The sequence below is a fragment of the Prionailurus viverrinus genome, chromosome A2 (assembly GCF_022837055.1).
Source record: "Prionailurus viverrinus isolate Anna chromosome A2, UM_Priviv_1.0, whole genome shotgun sequence".
Classification (NCBI taxonomy): domain Eukaryota; kingdom Metazoa; phylum Chordata; class Mammalia; order Carnivora; family Felidae; genus Prionailurus; species Prionailurus viverrinus.
In genome coordinates, this window is record NC_062562.1 from 35,682,894 (window position 1) to 35,699,451 (window position 16,558).

The following is a 16,558-nucleotide window of genomic DNA, read 5'->3' on the forward strand; positions in this document are numbered from 1 at the left end:
AAATGAACTATACAAAATGATGAGAACTGAATCGAAAACCTTCAGCTCCAATTTTGGGCCAAAGCCATTTTAGTTCTTGCTCCTAACTCATTTGCATTATTTACAAAACCCCAAGATATATGAAGTCCTCTGAGGTGTATTTTCACTGACATTCTATTTTGAGCACACCCTCTGTTGAGTTGAGACAATTGACCTAACAGGTCCAGCCAAGAAAAACTCTCATTGAGCATGGAGAAGAAAAAAAAGGCTTTGGGGGTTGAATAGCTCTAATTCGCTTATAACACTGAGTAATTTATTAAATTATGATTTCACTCATTTGTGGAATTTAAGAACCAAAACAGATGAACATAGGGGGAAGGGGGGAAAAAAAGAGAGAGAGGGAAGCAAACCATAAGAGACTCTTAACTACTGAGAACAAACTGAGGGTTACTGGAGGAAAGGTGGGTGGGGGATGGGCTAGATAGGTGATGGATATTAAGGAGGGTGTTTGTTGTGATGAGCACTGGGTGTTGTAGGGAAGTGATGAATCACTAAATTGGACACCTGAAACCAATTTTACCATATATATTAACTAACTAGAATTTAAATAAAAATTGAAATTAAAAAAAAGGAAAGCAAGAAACTAAACTCTTAAAATCAACAGGATAGACACTTTTATAAGTTATTATCTGTAGAAGTCTCCCTATGCCTGAAGCAATTTGGCCTCAAGCAAATTTAAATAAAAACAAACAGAAAATGCTCATTTCTTGGCACCATGGGTTTGAATTATATTCTGTGAAAAGTGACAGGGAGACGTGACCTCTTCAAACTTAACTCATCATGCATATCCCAAGAAGTGAAAAACGTGTAATGCAGAGTTTGCAATCTTTTTAAAAACTGCATTTTAACAAATTGTTCTTGTACATTTCCTCCAAATGTTTACAAAGAACCATGATTATAAATAGAACAGCTGGCTGTGTCTGTAGCTTCTTAATGAACACAGGGTCAGACACAAAAAGGCAGCAAATGTTTGAAATCAAGCCTACCAACTGTCTATGAGGAATTTTGGTGTGAGCAACTTTTTCTGGGGTAGAGATATCTTTCCTACAAGGTTTCAGAAGAGTCTTAAATGGATATTATCTATACTATGGTTTTAAGCACTTCGATTTAAAAAAAAACCCTTCAGACACAGATTTTAGTGTACACATGTCTAGGAATAGAGTCAAATTTGAATGATCTAGATTAGGAGTGAACAAACCTTTTGTTTAAAAGCCTGATACACAAAAACAACCAGAGAGATATGGGGCTCCTGGGTGGCTCAGTTGGTTCTGCATTTGGCTTCGGCTCACATCATGATCTCACAGTTTGTGAGTTTGAGCCCTGCACTGGGCTCTGTGCTGATGGCTCAGAGCTTGGAGCCTGTTTCAGATTCTGTGTCTCCCTCTCTCTTTGCCCCTCCCCTGCTCATGCTGTCTCTTTCTCTTCCAAAAATAATCATTAAAAAAAAAAAAAAACAAACAGACATAGACAATATGTACATGAATGAACATGGCCATTTTCTAATAAAACTTAATTTACAAAAACAGGTGGCAGCTGGTTTGGGCCTATAGGCTATGGTCTTATGATCCTTGAGCATTCATAAAATAACATAGAATTCCTGAATTCTTTTGACCAGGGATAGGCTAGTAGAATTTCGAAGCATTGCTTTCTCACCTGCCTGGAGAGGGCAAAGGATTATAGATGTTGCCATAGCAGCTGGTGTAGGAAGAATGTGCCGGGGTCTCGTATTCAGATAGCCCTACAGCTATCTGGGTCCTCCAGCTCCCAGAAGCATTTGTAGAAGATACTGGAAATAAAAATGAAAAGAGACAAAATTAGTGAGAATATTCAAAGTGAAGATTATTTAGGCCATTTAGACGTACATTATAATTATCTGTGTGCAGAGATCAAGAGACAATGGTTATAATCAACAGAGTTCTTTTCTATTCAAGTATAGTCACTTACTGGCCATGTGACCTTGGACAAATAGTTTATTCTCATTAAGCCTTAGTTTCTTCGCCTGTAAAGCGGGGATGATAATACAAATACATCCTGTATAGGGATGGTATCATGATTAAATAAGGTCATATATGAGAATATTTAACACTTTGCCTGGTATAGAGTAAGCACCCCAAAATGGTAACTATTGATATCATTACGAACGAGAATAAAGTTAATTGAAAGGCATGCTATAAAAAATAACCTAAAAGGCAGGTAGAAAAAAAATTCTCATATATGAAGAGAGTCTTTCCACTTGGGCTATGGTGGCTAGATATATAGAAGGCTTTATTTGTAAAGATAAGGCAACGAGTTTGAGTCTCTTGGAGGCCTTTGGTGGAAAAGCACTCCATAAATTGACCTGTTGGGATAAGACTCTTCCTCGGCCCAAGGCAACATCAGCCACTAGCAGAATCAATGCATACTTTTTGCCTAAAAAAAAAAAGTGTGTGTGTGTATGGGAAGGGGTGGGGAGGGTAATTAGAACAGGAGGCATTTCAGGAAGAAGAGAATTAGCTCTACTGAGGGACTGAACTGGAGCAAGACAAGGGCACAATGCAGGAACAAAGCCTAGTGAATGTGTCGCACTGGTGTTCGTTGTTCCCCCTCTAAAACCAGTCCTGCCGCATGCTGAGGACGCACAAGGTGCCCACAATGGCAGGCTGGTGGTCCAAGACCCATACTGCTCATGGATCCTTCCGGCTCCCCTCCATTTCGGTTCCTGGCAGCCACCCTCCGCCTCTTCTTTCTCACACCCACAAAACCCCTGTGACCAGTGTAGGACAGCCACATTTCAAAACTCATCTGTGGCCGTGGATGCCCTGAGATTTTGACTCAAAGATGTAATTCTCTCACTTTGAGCTTCCACGAATGTTTCATAACTCTGAGTCAGGGGCTGGCGGGCTTGGTGGTGAAGGTGTCAGAGGTGTGGCAGAATTCCCATTCCAGCACTTACTAGCTTTGGGGCTCAGGCAGGGTCATTTGAACTCGCTAAGCTAGAACTGCCTCCATGGCAAGATTAGGACACTCATAATAAACAACAACAGCACTCACTGTACAGAAGTGTTGCATACATTAAATGGGATAGTGCACATAAAACACTGAGCATGCTGTGTGGCCCAGGGTTAAGTTGCCAACAGACGATGGCTGTCATTTCTACTAAAACTGAGTCATCAACAGAGTCTTCAGCTGGCTGGAAGGAATTACAAAACCCCTAATTTGGCAAATAATAGGAAACTCTCCATGATGCGTGTGTGCGTGTCTGTTGTAATACATTTTTGCAGCTATTAAATGTAGACAGGAATGAAGAAAATTCCAAAAGGGAATTCTAGGAGGTCTACTTTTATCCCTCTGATTCCTTACTACAGTGTAACGCTTTTTGGTCTGTGGGGCGGAATCCTGCTGCTACTAGGTAACCTCCTACTGGGTCTGAATCAGGAAACATTAACTCCGTTCTTACCCTTGCCTGAGACACTGAGCCAAGCACTAGTAACGCTGTGGTTTGGGAGGTGCACCTGCTTCTCTCTGGCCTATTTAAATAGGCATTACCCCAGCCCTGTGCCCCAATGGGCTTCTCTATGCATCTCAGTCCTCCTTGTTTGGTTCTTTCTTTCTAACACTATCCCCGGGTTTGGTTTCTGAAAGAACCTCATGCAACGCCCTGAACTGTAGGGTGAAGAAAGGCACTGTATAGACGTGAGCCATAAATAACAAGGAATACATGACAGGACGCTTTTTGTATGTTAGATATGGTAATAAGTGGGAAAGCCCTGACGGAAGTCCAAAGTCCTACGCAAACAGAAGAGACATTAAACCCAAATAGAAATCTCCATGGAAATGCCTCTGGTCAACAAGCTTATGAAACTTTTAAAGACACAGTTTTCACAGATTTATTACTCAATGAGTTGGGAATCCCTGTGCTGTCTTACTAAGGGGTCATGCTTGAAAGCAGGGGCAAGAATGCATGACCTCAGGTTTTCACACAGTCCAGGGCTGTAGAGCTTTAAAAGTGTTTTCTTTGTATACGTTCCTCTGGCTGCTAACTAGACTGGGTGCTCAAGGCTGGAAACCGTGTCAACGTTGTCTCCTCAGCATCTGCGATATGCCTGCTTGTTTGCTGAATAAACGAAACCATAGGCAGATACTCCTCTTTCTCCCCACTTCTCTACTGAGGACAGCTCGCACAGCTGGGGGGCATGGGGGTAAGCAGAAAGTTCTTCACGGGTTTTAGTGGATGGAGGGGCCAAAGTCAATGCCTGAAGGGAATATCTCTAATCAAAATTATCTTGGAGAATCCCTTAAAGCAGCCATAAAGTAAAGTCTAAAGGATTACTGAATTGAGTCAAGGCATGCAAGTACTTAGAACAGTGCCAGGAACGGTGTTTATTAAATGCTGGCTCCCCTCGTAATTATTAGGAGCCTCACGTAGCTACCTGAACATTCAAACTAAACTGCCTTTAGATGATCAAGTTCCTGCTGGTGAACAGGGAAGGGTGTATAATCCTAATGTTTTCTGCTTACCCGAAGGGTTTACTCTGCTTTTGAATATACCAAACATCCGTGACCAGAACACTTTTATGAGATGTGGCTATCAAGGTAAGACCTAGAAAAGATACAATATCTGAAAGCCCCCAACACCGAGAGGCATAGAGTAAGTGCTCAATGAGTATCTGCTGCATTTGAATCTACAACTTGCTCCATCAGACTCCTGTGGGCTGTGTTCTTTGGAAAGCTAGAGAGACGAACTGTTTTTAAGTTGGCAATTCTTACTGTGGTGCCACAGAACGGCTACCCAGCTCATGACCTTGGGTACTGGTCCCATGATCCCTGAGGGGAGTGGTTTAGGGGGCGGGTGGGCAGTGGGCATGAGGTAAATTCAATCTGGGTATCAAGCGCCTCCGCCATATTCTTACCTGAAGAGTAGGAAGATGTCCGACTGCTGGGAGAGCAGGGTACTTGCAGCCCAGCAAACCCCAGGCATCTCTGCGATCCCCTGTCTGAGTCAAAGCTAGTCTGGGGGCTGTGCCCCTGATCCTTCTGTCCAGAGGCCCGCTGGTACCAGCCACGCAGGTGCTCGGCAACTAAGGCCTTGTGGATGTTTTTGGTGATGTGCTCCGACTTAGCTGCAGCCTTCCTGGGCAGCCGGAGAGTTGCATATGGGTTATGGGGTACCCGGTCGACCTCGTCTTCATGAAAGGACCTGCTATAGTCCCTTTGGCGCTCGTATCCATAGTGGACCGAGGACCGGTAGGAAGGATTGACACTGTACTGTCCCTCAGTGTCATTCTCATAGACATAGCCGCCACTGTAATAAAGGTCACACTCTGCATATGGTGTGTACCCGGCAATATAGTAACTAGAAGAAGGTTGTTCCTGACTGTTTGTGTAGACGCCATTCCTCAAACTATCCTTTTGTGCTAGGTTGGGCATGCTTCCTGAATTTGAAGTCGAAACATTCTGTTTCTTAGACCTTCTCCGGCCCCTGGCACGAGTGTCCAGAGTCTGAGTAGTGTAATAGGGGCCAGCAACAGGCGTCACGCAGTAATACTCTGTGCTTGATTGGCTGGTGTAGGAAGACCCGTCATCCAGGATTTCCGTACTACTGCTTCTTTGGGATTTGGAGAGGGAGAAAAATGGCTTATCGTTGTCCATCTCAGACAGCAGGTGGGACTGAGACTCAAGGCTTCCACTCCGCTGGCGGCAGTGTTGGGAAGAAGATTCCGGTCTGCAAGAGGAGAAAGGCGAACTTGTAACAGAGAATCAAGGAAAGGAGGATGGAAATTAAAAACCCAAAGACATGGTTGAAGGATTTAATCACCCCTTGAATTACTATAAAACTTTTAAGGTTTCCATGGGCGCCTGGGTGACTCAGTCAGCTGAGTGTCCAACTCTTGATTTCAGCTCAGGTCATGATCTCACAGTTGTGAGACCGAGCCCTGTGTCAGGGTCTGCCATGGGGGTGGAACCTGCTTAAGATTCTCTCTCTCCTTCTCCCTCTCCCTCTGCCCCCCTTCTCAAAACAAACAAATGGAAACTTTTAAGGTTTCCAAAGCAGACTGCACAAGAGAATCCATTTGTTCACATAATCCATTGGTTCCCATGCAAGTTCACTGTCACGGTCCAAATGCGAAAAGAACCAGGTTCTATAAATTGTGCAATCCACAGCCTTACTCGAGGGTAGGGAAGATAAATTGATGATGTGCAACTTGTATCAAAGCCTAAAAAAAAAAAAAACCCAATGGGTCTTGGGAGGTTCCTCTCCTCCAACGGGATAGCAGGAGACAGACTAAGGTGAAGGCAGCACGGCATGGGGGAGAGTCTGGCTCTGATGCCAGACATAACTGGGCTGAGTTATGGCTCTGCCATTTCCCAGCTGTGCCAGCTTGGGTAAGACATTTAACCTCTCTCAACCTTGCTTCCGCCTCTGGAAAATGAGGGGGTTAAATGGTATCTGATATTTACAATTAAAATATAATACCTACAAAAATATAATATCTATTCGAACAAAGGATATTTTCAAGTACATTTCCTTTGTACTTGAAAGTACACGCAGTAGGGACTGGTGGCTCAGCGAGTTAAGCATCCAACTTCGGCTAAGGTCACAATCTCACAGTTCATGAGTTCGAGTCCGGTGTCGGGCTCTCTGCTGTCAGCACAGAGCCTGCCTTGGATCCTCTGTCTCCCTCTCTCTCTGCCCCTCATCCGCTTGTTCTCTCTCTCTTTCTCCATCTCAAAATATATAAGTAAACTTAAAAGAAAAAGTACATTGAAAATGTAGACCCGTAAAATAGTCTTGCTGCCTCAAGTCCCTTAAAATGATTAAAAAACACAAGAAAGTAAAGCAAAACTTTGAAGCAAAAATCAGCAGAGTCCAAGTAACTGGAAGGAAGCGCTCTTACTCCAAGTGGCTGCTGCTGTAGGCGTTGCGGGTGAGAACCGGTGTGGTGGGCATGCTGCGTCCTCCTTGGGGCCGCCTCTCCAGGGTTCTGTAAGGGCTGCTGTGTGTCGACAGCATTTCCCTGTGATGGTAAAGAGAAGAATTGCAGAAATGATGAGCCTCCCCACATCTCTGGCAAACATCATAAGGTGCTTTGAAACTTACTGGAAGCTGAAGGAAGGGAGCATAGGAGGAAACTGGGAAGGGTGTCTTAGTAGCCTGTTATGTCCTAGGTGAATTTGAGGGGAAACATGAGTGATCTCTCTGAGTCATAAATAGGAAGGAAAATAATTTAAAAAACTTTTTAAAAGAGTATACTGAATAAAAGAGACTGGAAGCAACTAGAGGGATGCCTGGGTGGCTCAGTCAGTTAAGGATCAGACTCTTGATTTCGGCTCATAGTCATGGGATCGAGTCCTGCGTCCGGCTCTGTGCTGAACACAGAGCCTGCTTAAGATTCCCTCTCTCTCCCTCTGCCCCTCCCCGGCTCATGCTCTCTCCTCTCTCTCTCAAAACAAACAAACAAACAAACAAACAAACAAACAAACAAACAAACAAACAACAAACAGAAAAATCAACCAACTAGAGCAGGGGCAGCAAAGCCTTTTTCTGTAAAGAGTGTAATAGTCAATTTTTTTGGCTTTGCCAGTCAGATGGCCCTGTCTTGACTGCTTCACTCTGTCCCTGAAGTACAAAAGCAGTGTAGACAAGATGTAAGTGAATGGGAGTGGCTGTGTACTGGTAAAGCTTGGCTGTGGATACTAAAAGCCAAATTTCATATAATCTTCACATTTGACTTCCCCTCCAACTATTTAAAAGTACAAAAACCATTCTTAGCTCACAGGCCACACAAACCAGGTGGCAGGATGAATTTGGCCAGTGGGTTGTTGTTTTCAGGCCCGTGGATGAAAAGGCAACATACTCAAATCACTCTGTCCACTTTCTAACATGGTGAGAGCACAACTTGAAGTCAGTTTTTTAATTAAACATGACTTTGAATACATTTTTACTAGCACCAAAGCACAAGTTCATTGCAGAAAATTTTGAAAATACAGATTAAAAACAAGAAAAATTTAAATGTCTATAATCTTGAACCTCAGATATAGCCAGTCAACACTGAATATTTTCAGATATTTTTACTAAGCATATTTACTTACAAGCATTTACAGTTTTTAACAATAAAAAAATAAGATCTTACTGTATATTCTCTTTCAAAGCCCACATTTAAAAAGAACTCTATCTATGGGGCACCTGAGTGGCTCAGTCGGTTAAGCGTCCGACATCAGCTCAGGTCATGATCTTGCAGTTCGCGAGTTTGAGCCCCGCATCAGGCTCTGTGCTGACAGCTCAGAGCCTGGAGCCTGCTTTGGATTCTGTGTCTCCCCACCTCTCTCTCTCTCTGCACCTCCCTGCTGGTGCTCTGTCTCTCTCTCAAAAATAGATAAACATTAAAAAAAAAAAAACCCAAAACACCTCTATCTAATGTTCTTTGTTGGTTAATATTCATCTACAATGTTATTTTAATGACAGTTTAGCCTTCCACTGTAAGGACTTGTAACATATTTAAACAATCTACTAGTTAAACATTTGGGTTATTTTCAGTTTGTCACTGATGTAAACAGTGCTGTGATGAGCATCCTGTAGTTAACTAATTCAACAGGAAAAATTCCTCTAAGTCAGATTGCTGGATCAAAGAGCAAACCTATCTTAAGCTATTAAGGAAGTAGGTATAATAATTTTTAAGATAAGATTTCTGGTTATAATTTTTTCCCTTTTGCTGCAATAGCTTTGTTTTCCCTAATATAATAAATACACTTGTCCACTGCTATCCAATGACGGAAATGTGTTGTATCTGTGCTGTCCAATATTCTACCATTAGCCCACATGTGCCTATTAGCACTTGACATATGGCTAGCATGACTGAGGAAGTGAATTTTTAATTTTATTTACTTTTAATTCAACTGGCCAGCAGAGCTCTAAACACTTGGATTTCTATTACTTAAGGCAACAGTTCTAAATGCTGACAACTGGGGCTGAGAGGTGATAAAAGCTGTCACTGGTCTTTGAGAAATGAGAAATACAACAAAGCGCTAGCTTTATTTTCATAGGGAAGAATTACTTAATCTAAACAATCTTCCTATATTTTAAGACAAACTTCTACCTTTGCTGAGATGCAGTGTCACGTGCTAGCTAAAAATCACATCACAGGCTTTGGAGTGACGCTGCTGAGGTTCAAATCTTGACTCCAACATTTACTAGTTGATGAACCCAACAGGTCACTCAAGCTTTCTGGTCCCTGGTGTGCTTCTCCGTAAAACGTAATGATATTAAAACACTTTGGACAGTGTCTGACGTACCGTAAGTGTCCAAAATGTTAACTTCATCATCTTAGTTTTATGACAATGGCTGTATTTTTTATTTAATGTCATTTGTTCCCCCGTGAAATCATAGTATTGTTATTTGAACATTCTGAGTAGCCAGAGTAAACATTTGGTAATCCTATCTTGGGCCCTATTTATTTTTTCTTTTTTAAATAGTATTGATCCACACAGTCAAATTCTGAGAATCACTGGCCTGTCGTCATCTTTTTACAAGCTGGTGTTACTGCCTAATAATATTTACCTGAGACATTTGAGAAAAAATTCATATCATCTATTTTACAGATTAAAATGAGTTGAAGTCTCATTTCTATTTGAAAGATTAGAAGTCATTTCTGTCACTTGCACTGATGGAGTGATATTTAATGACGGTTTCCTGAGACCATGGGTTATGAAACTAAACTTTGGACATTATATCCAAACCCACACTATAAATAAGGTCCCCTAGAACCTAACATAAATCAAACAGACTTTAAAATATAGGAAACTGCCAAATGCTTTGAAAAGATCTCTTAGAAACACTTGCACTTGCTGTCAACAACAAATGATGGGGTTAGTTTCTAGGCTTTGGTTTTAAAAGAGAATCCCTTTTGAAAGGACAAATAGGGTAATGTCAAAAAGGCTGAACCATTTTGAAGGTAAGATCTCATGGCTGTGAGGATACTGATGATGTGACTTCTCACCTGGACTGCCTGGTATCCACAAACTGTTCATTGACAGACGACTTTCTGAAATGGATTCGCTCAATACCGAGAGACTTGGGGGGAAGAATTCTTGGAGAATGAGGTACTGAACTTGGTCGCTGCCCAGCAAGAGTGAAGGCATCAGCTATAGTAAGTAAATTAATGAATGGATAAATAAGTAGGTAAATAGATAATGAAAGCTTGCCAGCACTCAAAAAACAAAAACAAAAAAACAAAAACCAAATCAGAAGACCTGGTGAACATACAGTTTTTCCACAGATGGTTTTGGAAGTGTATTACTTTCAGGAAATTTATTTTTGTACTTTATACACTAGAAAAAAGAAATTACTGAATACTGCTGACCCTTGAACAACTCAGGTCTGAACTGCATGAGTCCACATAAGCACGAATTTTTTTTCTTAAATATAGTACAGCACTGCAAATGTACTTTCTCTTCCTTAGGATTCTCTTCATAACATTTTCCTTTCTCTAGCTTACGTAACTGTAAGAATACAGTATTTAATGCATGTAACAGATATGTGTTAATTGACTGTTTAAGTTAATGGGAAGGCTTCTGCCAACAGTAGGCTGTTAGTAGTTAAGTTTGGGAGGGAGTCAAAAGTTATACTTAGATTTTCAACTATGGGGGATGTGGCCACCCCAACCCCCACATTGTTCAAGGGTCAACTGTACTCGTGTGGGGCCTGATCCAACTTTTGCCAATTCAGTAGGTGCCACTCTGAGCAAAGAAACTACTCAGGTGGAATGGGTGATACTAGAGCTTTTCGAGAGTTATATTAAAGAGCTCCTGGGGCTTAGTCAGTTAAGCGTCCAACTTCAGCTCAGGTCACAATCTCACAGTTCCTGAGTTCGAGCCCCGCACCGGGCCCTGTGCTGACAGCTCAGACCCTGGAGACTGCTTCGGATTCTGTGTCTCCGTCTCTCTGCCCCTCCCCCACTTGTGCTCTGTCTCTATCAAAAATAAATAATCGTTAAAAAAAAAAAAAAAAAGACCCTTCCTTCCACCACAAACAACAAAAAACCCTAGTGTGTAAAAGGCCAAAGGGAAGCTATCCTATGAAGCTGGAGTGGATCACTTTGTTCACCTTTCAAGTTCTTCGGCCTCTTTGACTGACCAGAGAGGCTCATCCTGTCATTGAAAGTAATATAACTGATCGATGCTGAGTCATGAGAGCCTTGTTATGCCCTCCCCACTGACGTGTGCATTTTCAAAGAGGAATGGCAAGCATGACCCAATTTCAGCTCAAGGAAAGAATTTGGGAATGCTGGAGTTTCATGCACCGTAACACTTGGGGTGGGGCGGGGCTGGGGGAGATAAAACAGTATGGGTAGCAGTTTCCCAAAATTCTTTTTTTTTTTTTTATTTAAAAAAAAAATTTTTTTTTTCAACGTTTTTTATTTATTTTTGGGAGAGAGACAGAGCATGAACGGGGGAGGGGCAGAGAGAGAGGGAGACACAGAATCGGAAACAGGCTCCAGGCTCTGAGCCATCAGCCCAGAGCCCGACGCGGGGCTCGAACTCCCGGACCGCGAGATCGTGACCTGGCTGAAGTCGGACGCTTAACCGACTGCGCCACCCAGGCGCCCCCCAAAATTCTTTAAATCATGTCATTCAGGTAGCCACTCCTCTGCCTAAGCACAAAGGATTACAAAGAAATACTCTATCACTTGATACAAAATCCATTCCATCAGGAAATGTGTGGAACACAGGCCATCACAACACTAATGGCCTTCCTCTATGAAACCAACACAATGACATGTGACCCAATTTCCAAAATGTGTATGTCTTCCTAAGGAAAATAAAATAAACTCCTAGCTATCCAGAATACAGTGATAATCGAAGTTTACACTATATTTCTTGGTTTGAGATTAGACTCCAAATATATAAGATGTCACCATTGGGAAAAGGTGAGTGAAAGACTGTATTATTTACACAAATCCCTGTGAACCTGTAATCACTTCAAGATAAAATAAATGTTTAAAAAAATCCTATAGAGGGGTGCCTGGGTGGCTCAGTCGGTTAAGCGGCCGACTTCGACTCAGGTCATGATCTCGCGGTCCATGAGTTTGAGCCCCGCGTTGGGCTCTGTGCTCACAGCTCAGAGCCTGGAGCCTGTTTCAGATTCTGTGTCTCCCTCTCGCTGACCCTCCCCCGTTCATGCTCTGTCTCTCTGTCTCAAAAATAAATAAACGTTAAAAAAAAAATTAAAAAAAAAAATCCTATAGAGCGGAGGCTGGCTTGCCCAGTAGGTAGCGCGTGCAACTCTCAACCTCAGGATCGTAAGTTCAAGCCCCACATTGGGCATGGCGCTTAGTTAAAAGTAAAATAAAATAAAAAGTAAAGTAAAATAAAAATAAAATAAAAATAAAATAAAATGGGTGGCTCAGTTGGTTAAGCGTCTGACTTCAGCTCAGGTCATGATCTCATGGTTCGTGGGTTCGAGCCCCGCATCAGGCTCTGTGCTGACAGCTCAGAGCCTGGAGCCTGCTTCGGACTCTGTGTCTCCCTCTCTCTGACCCTCCCCTTGCTCGTACTGTCTCTCTGTCTCTCTCAAAAATAAATAAACATTAAAAAAATTAAAATAAAATAAAAATCCTATTAAAAAAATCCTACAGAGCCTCACAAATGCTTACTGAGAAACTGACTATCACGCGAGTAATAGTCATGCAATTTGTATGGTACTGTATTTTATTTAATGCTGAATTAACCTGGATAGAAGTTAATCATTGTCACTGTTCCCTAACCATTCGGCATAAGTTAGTTGATTCTACTTTTCCCAAAAGAATAACATGTAGGCTTTACCAAATTAAAGCAATTGTCTTAGTAGTTCAAAATATATAACATATTAAATCAAAATAACATACTTACAATCATCATAGGTGGTAGTGTCAGACAAGGAGCTGCTCTCTGATGGGATTATGTCTTCTGTGAATAAAAATAAGTGCCTTTAGAATAACTGGGCCTTTATATACCTATAGTGAGTTTAATAAAGCAATTCTCAATGGAGTGCATCTTATTTTTATTTAGTAAGCGTAACTAATTACAGTGCATTGAGGATAATTAACAATCATAAACATGGAATAATTTCCTGACAAAAATATAAACATCTTAGATGTCATACAAATATGACTATGTGTCATATACAAATAGTCCATACAAATATGGACAGATATGGACTATTTCTTAAAATGGCACCGACTTCAAGGGAGTTTTCGTATGCAGCAAGTTTCCAATCTAGCTTCTACATGAGACGAAAACTGTACCCTATACATTGAGGGCTTGTAACCAACGAACTGGAAACAAAAATCATGCCATTCGTGTCATAAATACTAAACGTTATGTAACATACACTTGAACCTTCATGTGAAAATCCGTTAGTGTAAATTAATTTTTGAATCCTCCCTGAAGAAAAGGGACTGTTCTTAATAGGTGAACACTTTGTGGAGCATGACCTTCTCAGTTAGACCCGGGTGTCTATGTGGCACTACGGACATTTTGGACTAGACAATTCTTCGCTGACGGGAGCTGTCCTTCGCAATGAAGGATCTTCAGCCTCCACCACTCTCTCTCAGCAGCACCTCCACACTTGGTTGTGTCAACCAAAAATGCCTGCAGACATTGCCAGGGTTTCCCCGGGGTGCAAAATTGCTCCTGGTTGAGAACCAACAGATTAGACAGACCTGGGTTTAATTCTTGGTTTTGTCACTTACTGGCTGTGAGACCTTGGGCAAATGACTTAATCTCTCTGAGCATCCTTTGGGTCAACTGGAACAGGAATATGACTGGTATGTGGTCCGCAGTGCCGAGGTGAGCAGTAAGTGAAGTAACGGATGTACAGCCCTTAGCCTGGCTCCTTGCACAGGGCAAGTGCTCAATAAATGTTAGCTACACTTCTTGCTTTTATTACCTAGACACAGCATTCTGGTGGCGGGAAATGCCCATTATGCTCCTGAGTGTTACCGCTGCCTATCAAATGTTAAAAAATGTGGTTAGAAATAAAAATCTTCTCAGATGTGTTGATCTGCCTTGGCAAAACATTCCATACACAGGCATGTATTGGCATGAGTACTGGCGTGATTACAGGCAAATACAGCACCTTCGTATTCAGTTTTTTGCCATTATGAAGGAAATCTCTCCCATCTGATCTCAAATGATGTTAATCTCCATCAGAGCCAGGCGGACTATCTCTTAATTGGACACACAGTAGTAGAGCTTGAAGGCAAGGTGCCAATACAGTCAGCTGTCAGGCACATTAAAAAAAAAAAAAATCTACCCAATAATCTGCTGTCCAAATGTCACTCATTATAGAGGAGATCACTTGAATCTTGCACAGTTTGGAGATGAATGGGCCACAACAAATGGTTATGAAAGTTAAGCACACTGCTAATCACCTATCTCTGTAGGTCCAGAATGTAACCACCTCCAAGGCCAACTGGACTTCTCATTCAGAGTTAAAGCCATCCTAAATTCTCCAGCTGTAGCTGACTAACATTTGTGCGTTGATGTCTGTGCATTCACAAAAGCCGTATCTCTGCTTCATAAATCATATGGCCCTAAACCCAAATATATTCTATAAGCCTAGTTACTATATTTCATCAAATCTAAGATATATAACTATTGATGTCTCCGTTAAAAAAGAAAAAGTATTGCCAATTACAATGGTAATACACCATCTAGTATAAAAATTATTCAAATTTCACAGATGTTGAAATGTGGAAAAAATAGTCTTGGGATCAAAGAAATATAAGCATATTTCAACCAGTGATCAAGGCTGAAAACCATGCTGATAAAGTAAGGCCAACTGGACTTGGAATCTACCTAAATGAGATTTTCAGTGTACTTTTTCCCTGAATATGAAAGTCTTAGGCATATAATGTTGAGAATTTTGAAGATAAAGAAATTTACTTAAAAAAATTAAGTTATTTGAAATTCCACAGCTACTAGTATTTTGAAATATTTCCCAACCAGCTATTGTAAGTGCATATTTATATAATGTCAGGATCATATTGTGGTTACAATTTTATACCCCGCTTTCTGCACTTCATGGTATATCACATTTGTCCCTATCTTTAAATAGCCTCCACACATGGCAGGAACTGTAAAAGCTCTATTCACAAATGTTACATAGGTATTAAGAAAATGTATGGTCCCTGCATTAAAAACCTTTCAGAAACTACTGGGTAGGCCCAGCTCTCTTACTACTCCGTGATGTTGAGTGTATTTCTTGCAATGACATCAGGCCAGTTAAAGGTGAATCTGTCATATCATGAACGAATATGGCCATGAATGCTGTTTCATCCTGAAAATTTAAGCAACGCAATAGTGTAGTGTTACAACAGTGAGAAGGTCACCATAAACCAAGTTCACATACTTGTAACACTGAATTCCGAAACCATTTTTACCCTAAGAAACTTACCTTTAATCGTGTTCTTTCTTTTATCTCTTACCAAATGAACTAATTTGGAAATGCTAGATACCATCAAGGATATATCGACTACGTGACTCAAGGAACCTCACTTCTTACGAACCTGGTAAAATCACTGTTGCTTTCTGGCTGGGTTTCTTTCCACATCTGATCCGGTATTCATTAATCGCGTTTTCAATGTCCTGAAGCTTTTTCACAGCATCCGTGTAATCCTGCTTTCGTTTTTTCTTCACGGTTTTACAAAGGTCTGGCTCGTTGGCAAGTTTCTTCGCAGCTTCAACCAGCTTTTGCTGTATTAGGAAATTGCTCTCCAGTTCTTGTAGAGCAGGGTCCTGCATTTATACAATGATACCGTTTCTTGTACATTTTCAAATCAGGTGCTCTTTGAGAATAAAACCTTCCTAAGTTTACTGCATATGTAACTTCAAACACTTTCCTGGAAGACAAACCTCCCTCATCTATTTACCTCAACTTATCACTAATCTGACTTTTTTTCTTTTAAAGAAGGGAATGCCCCTGCAATCAGTTAGTTGGTTGGGTGATGATGATATTTTTCAAGGAGAGATTCTTAATCCAAGATTCACAGACGTAGACAGTTATGTTAACACACATAGCTTTAGAGACAGATACATTTGAGTTTGATTTCTCTTTCTAATGGTTCCTGGTTGCATGACCCTGGAAACACTGCTGAAATTTTCTAATGTTACAGGTTTTTCTCATTTTGTATCTCCATTTCTTTCTTTCTTTCCTTTTTATTTTTCCTGTGCATCTCCATTTCAAATGCAGATAACATCTACCTTATAAAAATACGGCAAAGGTTACATGAGAATAATATATGTGCATTACTTAGCTCAGGGCTGGGTATACTCTATAAGTTGCAAAGCTCACTCTAATCATGATGGAAACTGCTATCATTTCTAAAGCCAAGATAGCTAAATTTGGGCAAGAAGCAGGAGTAGGGTCCTACTGTCCGATGACTCAGATGAGAGAAAACACTGTATACTGGAACTTTATTATACCCGAATGCTGCACACGTATTATCTCATTGAAACTCCTTGCATCCCTCAGTGGGAAGAACAAAGATTGCTCCCACTTTAT

General features: G+C 41.2%; 1 protein-coding gene across 9 annotated transcripts in view; it reads right to left on the reverse strand.

Moving 5' to 3' along the window:
• FRMD4B (FERM domain containing 4B) overlaps positions 1–16,558 on the reverse strand; it is a 324,549-nt gene that overhangs the window by 4,941 nt on the left and 303,050 nt on the right. For all 9 annotated transcript variants that reach the window (XM_047850185.1, XM_047850187.1, XM_047850186.1 and 6 more), the window contains 6 exons: positions 15,564–15,792; positions 12,904–12,960; positions 10,014–10,158; positions 6,915–7,034; positions 4,929–5,740; positions 1,693–1,825 (listed from right to left, as the gene is read on the reverse strand). In XM_047850185.1, coding sequence (XP_047706141.1) covers positions 1,693–1,825; positions 4,929–5,740; positions 6,915–7,034; positions 10,014–10,158; positions 12,904–12,960; positions 15,564–15,792 — 1,496 coding nt within the window. The remainder of the gene's footprint in view (positions 1–1,692; positions 1,826–4,928; positions 5,741–6,914; positions 7,035–10,013; positions 10,159–12,903; positions 12,961–15,563; positions 15,793–16,558) is intronic.